The sequence below is a fragment of the Poecilia latipinna genome, unplaced genomic scaffold, assembly GCF_001443285.1.
Source record: "Poecilia latipinna isolate Pla-1442-1.1 unplaced genomic scaffold, P_latipinna-1.0 Scaffold841, whole genome shotgun sequence".
Classification (NCBI taxonomy): Eukaryota; Metazoa; Chordata; class Actinopteri; order Cyprinodontiformes; family Poeciliidae; genus Poecilia; species Poecilia latipinna.
Window position 1 is genome coordinate 394527 of NW_015113457.1, and position 14341 is coordinate 408867.

Genomic DNA, 14341 nt, shown 5'->3' on the forward strand with positions numbered 1-14341 from the left:
AGACCCGCACACACACGCACGCACACCCCCACACACACACCCACGCCCACACACACACCCACACACCCACACACACACACACACACACACACACACACATACACATACACACATGTTTGTTTTGCTATCTTTGTGGGGACTTTCCATTGACTTCCATTCATTTCTACAGCCTAAACCTGACCTTTACCCTTTTCCTAACCCTAACCATCACATACCTAACCCTAACCAACCAAAACTCAATTCATACCTTAGCCCTAAATCTGACCCCTGACCCAAAAACAGGGTTTCCCCTTGTGGGGACCAGGCTCCGGTCCCCACAAGGAGCAATTGGTCCCCACAACGTAGTATATGTCAGGAAAATCGTCCCCACAAGGTATTACAAACAAACGCACACACACCCACACACACCCACACACACACACACACACACCCACACACACCCACGCACACACACACACACCCACACACACACACACACACACACACACACACACACACACACACCCACATACACACACACACATACACACACACACACATACACACACACACACATACACACATTCAAACAGAAACTTCAGTAACATGTCAGCCAGACTTTCCTTCTTTGTTGGAGTTTTTTTCTCAGATGTTTGTTAGAATCGAATTCGATCCTTGAAGTGATTTTGGTCTCTTTGTGTCTCCATGAAGTTTCATTCAGCAGTTTCTCTCCTCCAGGTGACCATCGGGATGACGCTGCTGTCTGGAGATCCCTGCTTCAAAACGTGAGTTCAGGAGTCTGACCTCAACCTGAGAGACGGACCACCGACTCACCACAAACTGGATGGATGGATGGATGGATGGATGGATGGATGGATGGATGGATGAGCAGAGGGTTGAACAGATGGATGACTGCAGCTAATGCTAATGCTAGCTGCTCCCTGCAGGCCTCCCAGCACGGCTAAGTCCGTCCTGATTGGACTGGAGGATCCCAACCTGCAGCTGGCCTGTAAGGGGGACAGCACCGCCTCTCTGCAGCCACCAGGGGGCATCGTGGAGGGGCCTGGTGCCGTTAAGCCCAGACAGTCTTCTGTTCGTGGTTTAGGTGGGATCTGCTGACCCGGTTTGTTGTCAGGAATCGTAATGAAAGCCTTTAAACCCGTCCTGTGTTTCTCGGCTGCAGGGCGGCCGGAGCAACCTGACGGCCTTCACAGCCCGGATGATGTCTTCCTCACTCGGCACGTCCGCAGCGCCAGTCAGCACAGCAAAATATCAGGTCAGCTCCTGTTTCCATCAGCGTCACTGATCAATGAGGATGGAGCTGTGGCATCTGTTTAACCTGGAAAACCTCCACCGCTGGAAACAAACAGCAAAACTAAGGAGACAGAGCCACAATCAAATGTCTGGGAGGAAAATTAGTGACATTTCTAAGATGAATGCTGATTTAATCTGGTTTTGTTAAAAAAACATTTTCTATCTTAAAATCAGAAGTGGAGCTGCAGAAAAAGTAAGACTTCACACATTCTCACAAGGTTTTCATCAAACCTTCAGGGCTTAAATCCAAGCTAGCATGGATATTTTGCATTTAGCGAGCTAACATGCTAGTTGCATAAATGTTATGCATATCAAAGTGTCCCACAAGTATCCAGTGTAAAAGGTGTTTTGTTTTTGTGAAATGTTAGATTTGTAACAGAATCACCTGGAGCATGAGATTAAAGAACAACCTGATCTAAAGGAGAGAGTTCAGCTGAAACGATTCGAAATTTACAGAACAATCAAGATTAATGAAACCAACAAGTTCAAGAATGAAAACAGAAAGAGACGACGTCTGGATCAGGAGGTTTTCAACACTTTGAACGTTTTTCTTTCTTCTTCTCTTGTTTCCCTCCAGGCTACAGCACCGGTCACTCCCGCTGCTCCAGCCTGACCGACCTCCGCCACCGCCGGCACGCCTCGTCCAGCAGCGGCGCGTCCTGCGGCGCCGCTCAGCCCGCCCCGCCGCTGCCCCCCACCCCCACCAAGCCGGAGCGGCCGCCCCCGCCCTCGGCTGCCGCCCTGCTGTCCCACCGCTCCTCCAGGTGGGTTCTCACCTGTCCCGGCACGCTGGCCGAACGCAGACATGTCGGCTCACATTCCTGGGATTATTTCACTGCTCAGCAGGAGAAACGGGGAGCAGATCGGATCAGGATGAGATTCCCAAAGGGATTCTGGGTATTTTTAAAGCTGCAGTTTGTAACTTTGATAAAAATATGATTTTATATATTTATTAAAACTACTGCTGCTGCTGTCTGAAGAAACCAAACCAAAATCAACCAATCAGAGCCAGGGGGCGGGGCTTAGAGCTGTCAATCACCCTCATCTACTCGCTGCTAAATGTGCTAATGGCAGAGAAAAACTGTTGCCCACTGTCATTGATGGATATGATATCCTGGGTAAGGGTGATTGACAGCGCTTAGACCCGCCTCCTGGCTTTGATTGGTTGTTTCTAGCTAGCAGGTGTTAATTCTTACAGGTGGGTTGTGATAAACTGCTGCTTCAGGGTCACGGCAGGCAGCGTTCAGTGACTGATGATGATGGTGATGGTGATGGTGATGATGATGATGATGGTGATGGTGATGATGATGATTAGCAGGAGGAAGAAGGACGCCGTGGAGCGCCAGCGGAGTTGCGTGGACGACACTCGCATCGACGCCGACGACATTGTGGAGAAAATCGTCCAGAGTCAGAACTTCTCAGCCGGCAGCAGCGACGAAGGTTCAGATCTCACTACGAACCAATCAGCTCTCAGCTCAGACACTATGAACCAATCAGCTCTCAGCTCAGACACTATGAACCAATCAGCTCTCAGCTCAGACACTATGAACCAATCAGCTCTCAGCTCAGACACTATGAACCAATCAGCTCTCAGCTCAGACTCTATGAACCAATCAGAGTCCAGAGTTAAACAGGAAACATTCATCAGCCATGAAGAGGAGACATGTTGAATCCAGCAGCTCAGACACTTTGATTTATTTGATCATTTATTGGTTATTTCGGTGCTTGTTGTTTTTTCCAGCTGTTGGACACAGAAATTCAGAACAAAGTTTGTTTTCGTTCATTTAGGGTCAAAGTTCAAACTCTAATTTAAATGTTTTAATTAAGTTAATTGCAGCATTTGTAATAAATTAATTGAAAAGTTATGGTTTTCCCCATTAATTTCTCTTTGTATTTATTCCAGCTGATGAATGTTCAGTTTTTGTGTCAACTACGGTAACCATGGTAACCAGATTGACGTTGCCGTGTGACTGTTTGTCCTCAGACAGCCACCTGAGACTGTTTGTCAGTAAAGACGGGACCACAGCCCTGAGCGGGACGCAGATGGCCACCAGGTAGGGCTCCAGAACCAACCAGAACCGACCAGAACCAACCAGAACCCAGCAGATCCTGACCTGATCTCTGCTTCCTGTCTGTCTTCCAGAGGATCTCCGGGCGTCTTTGAGCCAGTGGTGATCGAGACTCACTGAGGCTCCATGATGGAGGTTCTTCTGCAGACCCGGTTTACTCAGAACCAGCGGTTCCCGTCCGCTCCGGGTCGCTCCACTCACCTCCATTATCAGCTGCTTTTAAATCTGAATGATCTGGATTATTCCAGCAGAGCCTGGCAGGATCCAGGCCTCCAGATGATTAATCCTGAATGTGTGAGAATAATCCAGAACAATCCAGAATAATCCAGAATAATCCAGAACAATCCAGAATAATCCAGAATAATCCAGAATAATCTGACACTCGGCGGGTAAAAATGTTTCTTCTTTTTATGCACAGAAACGTATTAAAACCCATAAAGTTATGAATTTACCTCGGAGTCGGATGTGAAGCTGCAGGCAGTTTTAACATTTTTATTCTGAAACATTTCAGCTTCAGAACCGGTTCTGACCCGATTCAACAGAACCGCTCTGCTTTAAGACAACAGAGTTCTGCAACTTTGTGATGACATCACAAAATGTTTGGTTTTATAACTCAGAGGATTATTTTACTTTAACGCTGAGGACGTTATTATTATTATTATTATTATTATTATTATTATTATTATTATAGTCTACTGGTTGATCAGTGTGTTGTTTGTATTTCACAGTTTTGCACGTCTAACCTCTGAGGTTTATTATTAATAACCACTATAACAGTTTTGAATCTCTGCTTTAATCTCTGTCGTGTTTCTGAATGGAGAGAAAATTGATGAATATTTTCTCTTCGTTCTCCAACCTGGATTTTATTACTTTAAATCCATTTAAAACACATTAAAGAGCCTTTAATCAGCTGTGCCTTTTTAATGCAGAAAAATTAAACATTGATTTTCTTTTGCTTCTCAGGATCTGTAGCTACTGAATGATTAGCCGCTAACGGGGATGCTAAAGGCTAAAGGCTAATTGCTAGTTTTTGTTACCGTTCTCTGAATTTTAGTCACAATTTTGACATTGATACATGAAAAATGTATTATTCACATTTCTTTTATTCTGTCTGTAGAACAAGTGCAGGTGTGTGTCTCCTAAAGCTTTAAATGTAGCAGCTAGCAGTAAAGAGGGCAGCTAGCTGCTAACTGCTAACTGTTTGTTGTTTCTCATCTGGGTAATAATTTTCCTTGTGGTTCACGAAAATGTAATGTAGAGATCTGCTTGATCTTTTCTTGCTCTTGAGGTTTTGAGGTTCTTCTAACTGATTTAGCTGTGGTGTTTAGGAGTTAGCAGGACGCTAGCAGCTAATTTTCCTCAGCATTTTGTTAGGGTTAGCGTTAGGGTAGAAGTTAGAGCATGTGCTGCTGGGACCTATATTATTTTATTTGACTTTTCTTTGCTTCATTTTGGCTCCTGGTTAATAATCTATTTACTGCTGAGCCGCATCATGTAGTTAAAAGGCTAACTGTCTTCAGCCATTTGTTTGTATGGAATCACAGAAGTGCCACAACAAAGAGATCATATATTTTAAAAGGAAACATTTGTATTGTTTGTGTCTTTCATTTGTTTATATTTACTATTTAATAATTCCTGTGGTGAATTATTTTAGCAACACATTATTATTATTATTATTATTATTATTATTATTATTATTATAAAAACTACACTGAAATGTGGCTGCTTGAAAGGAAAGTATTATTTTTGGTATTGGATTGAATTCCCACATTAATATTTCTATTCTTTGTTGTTATGCTCAACTGTAGTCAAACTCCTAATTGTTTTTTGTAATATTTCACACATTTATTCTTTTTGTGGCACTCTTAGGATTCCATACACAGAGTAGATTTAAGTTTTCTACAGCTAGACTGACGTCTTTAGAGATAAATTATTGTTCTGATTCCCACAGTGATGAATTATTAGTGCCTTTAAACCGAGCAGGAAAAGTTTTTCTGCTGGATCAGAAACGTTTGTTAGCTTTAGCTGCTCAGTTTTCATCCAAAGGGACAAACTCCAGTCAGAATCAGCCGTTGTTATGCATGCAGATGTTTCTGTGGTTCTGTTGGGCTCAGAACCAGCTGCTCCAGGACAAAGCCTGGCCTGTTCCATAACCAACAATAGACAGAGAAACGGACCTGAACGGGTTGGTTGCGGTTCTGGATGTGTGGATGGATGCGTGCAGGTCACGTGTTTGCTTCTTCCGCCATGTTTCACATCGCTTTACTAAAAACGTTAAAAACTGAATATGTAATATTTATCTGCTCCGTCTGACCCAGATAGATGCTCAGAGTTAGAATCAGCAGGCTGGTTCTGGTTCTGGTTCTCACTGGATCTTAAAGCTTTATAAACACTGAATTAATTACAGTGGAACCACTTAACTGTATTTTAGACAAAACGTCCATCAGACATGTGTTACCTGTTATTTTTACACAAAGTGTTTTATTTTTTATTTTGGTGAAAAGGGTTTTAATGTTTCATAATGATTCAAATGAAACTGATGAATGAGATTATGATTTATATTTTAAGTGTTGTGATGAATTAATGTGTTTGGTACAGGGAATAAATGATTTATTTCACATGTTTTTATTACGCTGATCTAAATGTAAACGGTTATTTTAGGTAAATTTATGGTTGTTTTTGTTATTAATATTCAAACAGATTTTAACTATTTACATTCCTTGTTTTAAAACAATTGTTATCAAATTAAATGGAAAAGCTGTGATTAATTTCATGCTGTGCTTCATATTTTCATCCACATTTAAATTGAAAAATGTATTTTCCTTTTATTTATGTTCAGAGCTTTGCTAAAGTATTCACACCCCTTGAACTTTTCCACATTTTGTAGCTTTAAGAACAAATGACAGACAAGTGACAGACCAACACAAAGCGGAGCATGATGGTGAAGTGGGATCAGAATGATGCATCGTTTTCAACATTTTTACAAATTGGTTTGGTAATAATTTTTTTTACAAAGATTTTAGTGTGAATATGTTAAAAATAAAATGAATTTTTTATTTTTATTTTATTTTTATTTTTACAGATAATTTTTTTTGTAACTGAAACTGAAGATCGGATTTTTTATCTAAACGAATCTTTAGCGGATGGCGGTGAAGTTGCACAATACAACCGTTAGGGGGCGACAGAGACCTGAGCACTTCCGGTAGGTTTAGGAGAAGAAGTAAGAAGCCGGAAGCATCGACAAATAATCCTTCACTACGTGTCTGTAAACATGGTAAGAAATACAAATAAAATAATCAAACATTTATGGTCAAAGGCAGATTTAAAATGAATTTTTAGCGTTTAATGTGTGACCGGAAGTTCCCGAGGTGAAGCATGAAGATAAAGTTGTTTTTAAGAGGTTAGCCAGTTAACTTGTAGCCTCGCATTAACTGTAACTCTGATTTAGTATAATACAGTCTTATTTTATAGTTTTAATAATTGTGTTGGTTTCAGTCTTAAGTGACGATTTGAAGCTAATTATTTGCGAATAGTTTCTGAATGATTTGTTCGTGTAACTTATATCTCTGTTCAGACAATTTTTATTTATTTGTTGAAAATAACTCCAGATCTATAAAACTTTTCGACGCCGAATTCAAGAGGAAACGTTGTTTGCTTAGAAAATACGTTTTATGATCATATTCTTTCCACAAAAATCTGGTTTTTGTCTAAAATGTTCAATTATTTGTAGGGAGTCCCGGACTGGACGGAACCAATGTGAAACAGAAAATAACGGAGGAAAAACGGAACATTTAGCAGTTGCACCAGCTTATGTTTATGATTCTGTTCAGTGAAATGACTTCACTAATATTCAGACTGCAAGAAAATAATGAAATCTAAAGAGTTTTAATCTAATTTCATACAACTTGAATGTTTCTGTTAAATTGTCCCCTCAAAAGGTTAAAATGAAATAAAAGGAAAATAAAATCATTTTTCATATTTGACACTTCCAGGTCTATCCGTCCCCCGTTTCTCCAGGTTTTCTCCATGTGTCCCAGGTTTCTCCAGGTTTTCTCGATGTGTCCCAGGTTTCTCCAGGTTTTCTCGATGTGTCCCAGGTTTCTCCAGGTTTTTCCAGGCTCAGAGCCGGAACAGAAACCTGTCTGGTGAACTCCCAGTGAAGGGAATGTGTTTGCTGTGTTTCCAGGCTACCGGAGCGGATCAGGCGGTCGGGATGAGTCTGGTTCTGTTCAGCCTGCTGCTCTTCTCGTATTACACCGTCTGGGTCATTGTTCTGGTACGGGACCTGATCCTGGGAGCGAAATGAATCCATTATTATCAATCTAAACATCTAATTACTGGATGTTATTATAAATTCAGTCATGATGTTTCTGTCATTATAAATTAATTTTCTCCCTGATGTCTTCGTGTTTCTGCAGCCGTTCGTCGACGGACGCCACGTCCTTCACAGATACTTCCTTCCTCGGGAATATTCGGTCATCCTGCCTGGAGTCGCTGCGGTGCTGCTGCTGCTCTGCGTAGGTCAGAGGTCATGTTTACTCTACCTTTCAGTTCCTGACAGACTGAAGCTGATCTGGTTCTGGTTCTGGCCCATCAGCTTTACTTCAGCTCTTACTAATTCACTCAGTTTGTTTATGCAGCAGCAGCAGGTGTTCAAACTGTCTCATGTAAAAACCAAATGTCACATTTGGTTTTTAATGAGCAGAACTGCATGTTTCAGTTTCATAATAAAAGCCCAAACTGATGCAGGAATCAGATTTTTAGTTGAATCTCAGATTTTTTCTCGGTTCTGAAGGTTTTTGGGTCTCATGTTCTGTTCGGTCCAACAGGAACCTTCACCGCCGTCATCCTGTGGAAAAACCGCAAACCAAAGAAAACCGACTGAGTCCCTCTGGACTCATCCTGAGGAACTCTGGCTCCCTCTGGTGGCCGTTCTGTCCCGATGACGTCAGAGGCTGAGCCCAAGGAATGACGTCACAGTTCAGGAACGTGAAACTGATTGTTGAATAATGAGGAAATCTGTAAATATTCAGAGTTTATTGCTATGGAAACAGTTTTCTATAAATGTAGGAGTGAATTTGTGTACAGATGGTTTCACTTTTGTTTACATTGAAATAAAATAAAACTTTTGCTCCTTAAAATTATTTGTCTAAATGTTTCAGATCAAACAAATAACAACAAACTCAGATTCAGTTTATTCAGGAAATAAATCTGTTTCTGTGAGAAAGTATTAAAAATATGCCATATCTGCTTATAGCTTATTTTCAAAAGACTATTTTAATCTGACAGATGAGACGAATTTAGATACATTTATTCATTTATTGAATTATTACATTTATTCCTCAATAAATGCAGATTTGTAAACTTCAGGTTATTTTTCTGAACTGGATCCTCTTTTTTCTCTTATTCTAACAAACATAAAATACAAGTTTGTCTTGAAGGCTGAAAAAATCAGAAGTAAACATTTTATTAGTTTTTAATATTCACCTGCGGTGCATTAATATTTCCGTCCGGATGGGGGCAGCAGATCCAAACTTTAAATCTGTAGAAAACCTGAAACCACCGATTAAAAACGATTTTTCCAGGTGAAAATAATGTGGTTTTATGTTTGTAGAATGTATTAAATTAGGGCTGAAACGATTAACCGGATTCATTGATTATTAAAACAATCGTCAACTAATTAACTGATACAAACTATAAACATTTTGCATAAATAAAATCAAGAAGGAAGCTAAAGGGGAAAATTAAAAATACGTGTAGACACAAAAAAATTTGTATTATTATGAAAAGTAAAGTTTAAATAACTATGAAAAATCTTAATAAATAAAAAAAATCAGCACTAATATTCCATAAAATTGTTAATAAATCAGAATATTTATTTACTTCCTGAATATTTCATGTAAAGTAGCAGAAACCAAAGAGAAGTTCAGCAGAACTTTGATTCCATTAAATTAATCCATAACAGATTCAGAAACCTGAACGTTTCCAGCCCAGTTTAAAGTTCGGAACCGATGGAAACTCCTGCAGAAGGACCAGCTGCTGGTTCTGGACCGGTCCGCCCAGCTGGACCGGGCAGGGCCGGGCTTTTAATTTGAAGGGACGCTGCTGGTGTGGAGCCGGAGCCCATCAGCCCGCAGAGCCAGTCGGTGTCAGGGTCTGGGTGTGACCGGATCCAGGATCAGTCCCGGCCCGGTCCGGCTGCGGCACATGAGCCAGAGACACCGGACCGAACCGGAACCAGACCCAGAACCAGCAGAACTCACTCTGAGGTGAGAAAAATGAGTCATTCTGCTCTGAAAAATAGATAGATAGATAGATAGATAGATAGATAGATAGATAGATAGATAGATAGATAGATAGATAGATAGATCGTTCAGTTGAATAATTTGATAATTTAATAAATGCTGATGTTAACGTGCAGATCATTTGAATGTTTCTGATTGGCTGATGATGAGAGGCTGGAAGTGATGCTCCCAGCTAAACAAACTCTGAGGTGAGCTGACCTGCTGACCTGCTGACTCCAGTTCCGAACCGGTCCGGACCGAGCCGAACCGCCCGCCGGAGCTTTGTTAGTCAAATGAAGGCCGGAGGTCTGAATCCATCATGTAAATCCTGATGAGAGGAAAATCTCTGCAGAGCAAAAAGCTGCGCAGCAAAGAGACAGAAAAGTTACACTGTAAAACATGAACAGCAATGCTAAATTATTGGAGAAAAAACTGATACTTTCATATTTTTACTGTGTTATTCATTCATTTAAATATCCCAGCTTTAAGTTAAATACCTGAATAGCAAGCTAATTGTTTAGTTTAGCTAGTTTGAGTAAATGTATGTTAACTACAAATTTAGTCTTGTTTACATTATTACAGCTTTTTTTGTTGTAGTTTAATTTTCTTTCAGTATTTAAACAAAAAGCCAAAAACATAAAAACCAAACATGGAGAAAATATTCATCCTTTATGATCTTCTGATCATGAAGCTGTTCTGCTCCACAGCTACGCTAACTTTAGCTAAACAAAATATTTATAAAGTAAAACAAATGAAAACCTGTCTGGTTTCTTCCTTTCTGCCATGTTGCTGTTTAGCTCTCCACACCTGGACGTCTCCTTCCTGTTTAGGCTAGCATGTAGGCTACCATGTAGCGCAGATGACCTTTGACCTTCCAGGTGTCTGGGAACTGGACCCATGTCTGACCCGGACCGGTTCTGTTGGTCGAGTTCCGGCTGGTTTGTGTTCGTCCAGGTAGCTCTAACGTTGGGGATGAACCAATCAGACTCAGAGAAAGCAGTGACATCATCAGCGGTTATTTAAAGGGCCAGTCATCCTGTAGAGGTTTGGTCTCTGCTCTGGAGCTGCGGCTGCTCTGCTGAAACGTGTTAATGAGCCACTCGGCTCATCAGGCGCGGCCCACAGAGCTTTCATCCCATTGTGCTGGTTGCCATGGTAACCCAGTTACAGACTCTGTGTTTGGTTTTCCTGCTGGCCTCTGCTCACTCTTTGATTTCTGCAGAAAGCTTTCAGCGCCTCATGCTGCCGCTCTGCTCTCTGCCCAGATGGAGCCGTCTGGACGCCTGCCGCCGCCGTCGCAGCGATCCGCCACCGTGAAGCGGCGGCGCTGGGGCGGCCTCAGGCAGCAGTGGAAACTTCTGGGTCTGTTTGAGATCGACCAGCAGCACGACTTCTACGGCCTGACCTGCAGGATGAAGGAGGGCCTGGCTGCAGCCATACACACCTCCACACACACACCGCCAGCGGTGAGTCGCGGCTGGCAGAGGCAGCATCATGCCTGGAAAAAACCACACAGGAACGCCTGGTGGCTCCCCAAACCGGCCCAGAGGTCAGAGGTCAGCAGCCTTCACGTTTTGGTCTCAGATCAGATCAGATTAAATCAGTTCTCTTCATTTCAGTTCAGTTCAGTTCAGTTTGTTTCAGTTCAGTTCAGTTTGTTTCAGTTCAGTTCGTTTCAGTTCAGTTTGTTTCAGTTCAGTTCAGTTCGTTTCAGTTCAGTTCAGTTCGTTTCAGTTTAGTTCAGTTCAGTTCGTTTCAGTTTAGTTCAGTTCAGTTCCTCATATCTGGATCAGTCGAGTCAAACTGAATCAGTTGAAGCTGAAACTTCGTCGTGTTGCTGAACATTCGTCTCTAAAATGATTCCTGCTTCGCTACGTTTGCTGATTCTTCATAATCTATGAGGTGATTTGACCTCTGTGACCTCTGACCTCTGGTTTCATTCTGACGCTGCTCCTCTCTCTGTCCAGTCAGTAAATTGATCCGAAGCTTTTAAATCTGTACAAAACGTGTCTGATGTTCATTCATTCACTTCAGAGCTGAAGCTTTTTGTTTTTGTGTCACTAATAATAAAACGCTGAAGGTCGCCACGCTGAAGGTCGCTGCGCTGCGGCGCTAACAGCTTTCCAAGGATTGATTATTGGATTTCTGAATGTGTGAGCGGTAAAATCATCTCTTAGTTTTCGGATCAGAGGAAAACCAGCAGCAGAAACTTCCACAGATTATGAAGCTATTCATCTCAGAATGACCCCTTCCTGCTGCCGTAGTTCCCTTTGGCAGCAGTGGCAGCAGGTCAGAGCGCAGCGAGGCTCAGCAACCTGGGATTCAGCAACAAGCTGCCTAAACATCCAATTAAAGTTGCTCTATGTGTCAACGCTGCCGTCTCCTGGGACCAGGCAACTACACAAACAAACAATTATTCCTGAAACTGAAACTGAGATTATCAGGAAACTCCTGATGCTAATGTAGAGCAACGGCTACAGAAACATTTAACAATCATTTATTTAAAATATTATTAAAACCAGAATCCAGACGGTTAATAATTATATTCAGTTTTTATGATTCTAAATGTTGTTGCTAAGACTTTGATTCAGGTGAAGCCAGTGAACAGTAGACGCCTGCTAATCCGCTAATAACTGAGCTAGTTTTTACATTAGCGCTTTAGCATTTTTGCTAACGTTGAAAACATTTATTACTTTAGCTTCCCCTGAACATTGACATATATGAATTATTTTGAGAGCCTCTCTATGTTCTCCTTATGGGAATCAACATGGCTGAATTTAGCTCTTTAGCATTAGCATGTGTTCAAAACCATTTTGGTATAGGCCTTTTGCGTTAGCAGAACCAGTGTTTCAGGGTTAGCATAAAGGTTAAAACTTGGATGATTATTAACTAAAGGACAGTTTGGCATCATGCCAGTATTTATGTTAGCTTTGTGAACTAGCCACAGGTTGATTCATTAGCAAGCTAACGATGATGTGCTGTGGTGAAGCAGTGAGTCCCTCTGAGCTCCAGCTGTTATTTTAGAGGAAAACTTCATTCTGGAAGTAGAAGAATAAATAAATGATTCTGGTTTGTGTAAAAATCCTGACAGGAAGTAAAATCTGATCCAGGTTCAGCCTGGAGCTGACTGGGTTTCTGTTGCTACAGAACAAACAGAATTCCCGACCCGGTTCAGCTTGGGCCTAATCCCTCTGACGCCCAGAGCGCTGACTCAGCAGTTAGCATTACGGCTCGGTCAGCGGCGCCGCCTCTGACATCACGGATCGCTGCAGCGACCTCAGCGCACTGAGCGCCAGCAGTCACTGAGAAATACACAAATATACACAGAAAACACATTTAAACCAGACAAGCCAAATTAAACAAGTCGCTGCAGAAATGGGTGGAGTTTGAAGGATTTCCTGTAGAGGTCTGTGTTACAGCACCTCTGGAAATCCCTCTGACTGAAGACATTCTGTTGTTTTATGGCTCATGAATTCCTGAATTTCCACTTTCCTTTAAAAACAGAAACAGAAACGGATTAATAACCTGAAATATGAAACAGATTGTGAATCTTTCTGTCTTACTGTGTTTCTGTTTCCAGAACGACCTTTCAGATGATGACTTCAGGTCCAAGGTCACGCAGGTGCATAAGGTGAGGTCGGGCCAGCAGGCGGTGATCGCGGCTCTGCAGGCGTCCCAGACAGTTTGCTGTGTTTGTCCAGGACTTCTCCCTGGAGACGTTCGGCGGCCCGGTGTTCGCCGCTCTGCGCGCGTCACTGGGAATCACAGAGGACGAGTATCTGCAGTCTCTGTGCTCAGAAAGCTGCTACCTGCAGTTCATCAGCAACTCCAAGAGCAAAGCCGACTTCTTCCTGACGTGAGTCTGCTGCTCAGTCAGCAGGACAACAAACGGGAAGCAGAAACTGACCACAAGGCATAAACAGAAACACGTAAATCAGAACATTATAGAAAAGCTGCTTGTTAGCATTTTAACATGTTAGCAAGGTTTTCAACCACTACAAAATTATTAGCTAATGCTAACAAAATAATTTTATTAACATAGCTGCGAACATTAGTCATTCTTAGCTATTAGACTTTTTTCAGATGTTTGTTGCTATAAGCTTATGAGCTAATGTCAACAAAATAGCTTTTATTAGCGTAGTTGCTAACGTTAGTGTATGGTAATGGTGGTTAGCTATCATGCTAATTGTAGGACGTTTAACAACAGGTGTTTATTGATTCTGTGTTTTTGAACCTTCAGAAATGATAAACGTTTTTTCCTGAAGACTCAAAACAAACGAGAGATTAAATTCCTTCTGTCCAACCTGAAGATTTACGTGGAGCATCTGAGGAAGTTCCCACATTCACTGCTGGTCAAGTTCTTAGGTACAACCCACACCTGACCTTAAGCCTGACCTTTAGCCTGAGCTTTAGCCTGAGCTTTAACCTGAGCTTTAGCCTGACCTTTAGCCTGAGCTTTAACCTGACCTTTAGCCTGACCTTTAGCCTGAGCTTTAACCTGAGCTTTAACCTGAGCTTTAACCTGACCTTCAGCCTGACCTTTAGCCTGACCTCTAGCCTGAGCTTTAGCCTGAGCTTTAACCTGAGCTTTAACCTGAGCTTTAACCTGACCTTCAGCCTGAGCTTTAACCTGACCTTTAGCCTGAGCTTTAACCTGACCTTTAGCCTGAGCTTTAGCCTGACCTTTAGCCTGAC

At 41.9% G+C, this 14341-nt stretch overlaps 3 protein-coding genes and 1 long non-coding RNA gene across 8 annotated transcripts in view; 3 read left to right on the forward strand and 1 right to left on the reverse strand.

Moving 5' to 3' along the window:
• The window catches only part of LOC106956738 (protein FAM102A), a 19943-nt gene extending 15020 nt beyond the window's left edge, over window positions 1-4923 (forward strand). For 3 of the 4 annotated variants that reach the window (XM_015047756.1, XM_015047755.1, XM_015047753.1), the window contains 7 exons: window positions 718-764; window positions 927-1084; window positions 1163-1255; window positions 1871-2057; window positions 2609-2733; window positions 3278-3347; window positions 3437-4923. In XM_015047756.1, coding sequence (XP_014903242.1) covers window positions 718-764; window positions 927-1084; window positions 1163-1255; window positions 1871-2057; window positions 2609-2733; window positions 3278-3347; window positions 3437-3482 — 726 coding nt within the window. In that variant the 3' untranslated portion in view covers window positions 3483-4923. The remainder of the gene's footprint in view (window positions 1-717; window positions 765-926; window positions 1085-1162; window positions 1256-1870; window positions 2058-2608; window positions 2734-3277; window positions 3348-3436) is intronic. The other variant, XM_015047754.1, reaches the window with a different exon arrangement.
• Window positions 4924-6520: 1597 nt separating this feature from the next.
• dpm2 (dolichyl-phosphate mannosyltransferase subunit 2, regulatory) lies at window positions 6521-8503 on the forward strand. Of its 2 annotated transcripts, XM_015047713.1 has the most exons (4): window positions 6521-6636; window positions 7549-7638; window positions 7781-7883; window positions 8192-8503. In XM_015047713.1, the coding sequence occupies exons 1-4, from the start codon at window positions 6634-6636 to the stop codon at window positions 8245-8247; spliced, it is 252 nt and encodes an 83-aa protein (XP_014903199.1). In that variant the 5' UTR covers window positions 6521-6633; the 3' UTR covers window positions 8248-8503. The 2 variants fall into 2 exon arrangements, with proteins under 2 accessions (XP_014903199.1, XP_014903198.1); XM_015047712.1 differs by lacking the exon at window positions 6521-6636 and having other exon boundaries at window positions 7512-7638.
• A 774-nt stretch (window positions 8504-9277) lies between these two features.
• The window catches only part of pip5kl1 (phosphatidylinositol-4-phosphate 5-kinase-like 1), a 17708-nt gene continuing 12644 nt past the window's right edge, over window positions 9278-14341 (forward strand). The window contains exons 1-5 of the mRNA XM_015047772.1: window positions 9278-9631; window positions 10912-11112; window positions 13227-13277; window positions 13348-13502; window positions 13887-14011. Coding sequence (XP_014903258.1) covers window positions 10912-11112; window positions 13227-13277; window positions 13348-13502; window positions 13887-14011 — 532 coding nt within the window. The 5' untranslated portion in view covers window positions 9278-9631. The remainder of the gene's footprint in view (window positions 9632-10911; window positions 11113-13226; window positions 13278-13347; window positions 13503-13886; window positions 14012-14341) is intronic.
• Window positions 13950-14341, reverse strand: part of LOC106956752 (uncharacterized) — a 4828-nt gene continuing 4436 nt past the window's right edge. Inside the window, exon 3 of the long non-coding RNA XR_001426821.1 lies at window positions 13950-14048. This is a non-coding gene — a long non-coding RNA (uncharacterized LOC106956752). The remainder of the gene's footprint in view (window positions 14049-14341) is intronic.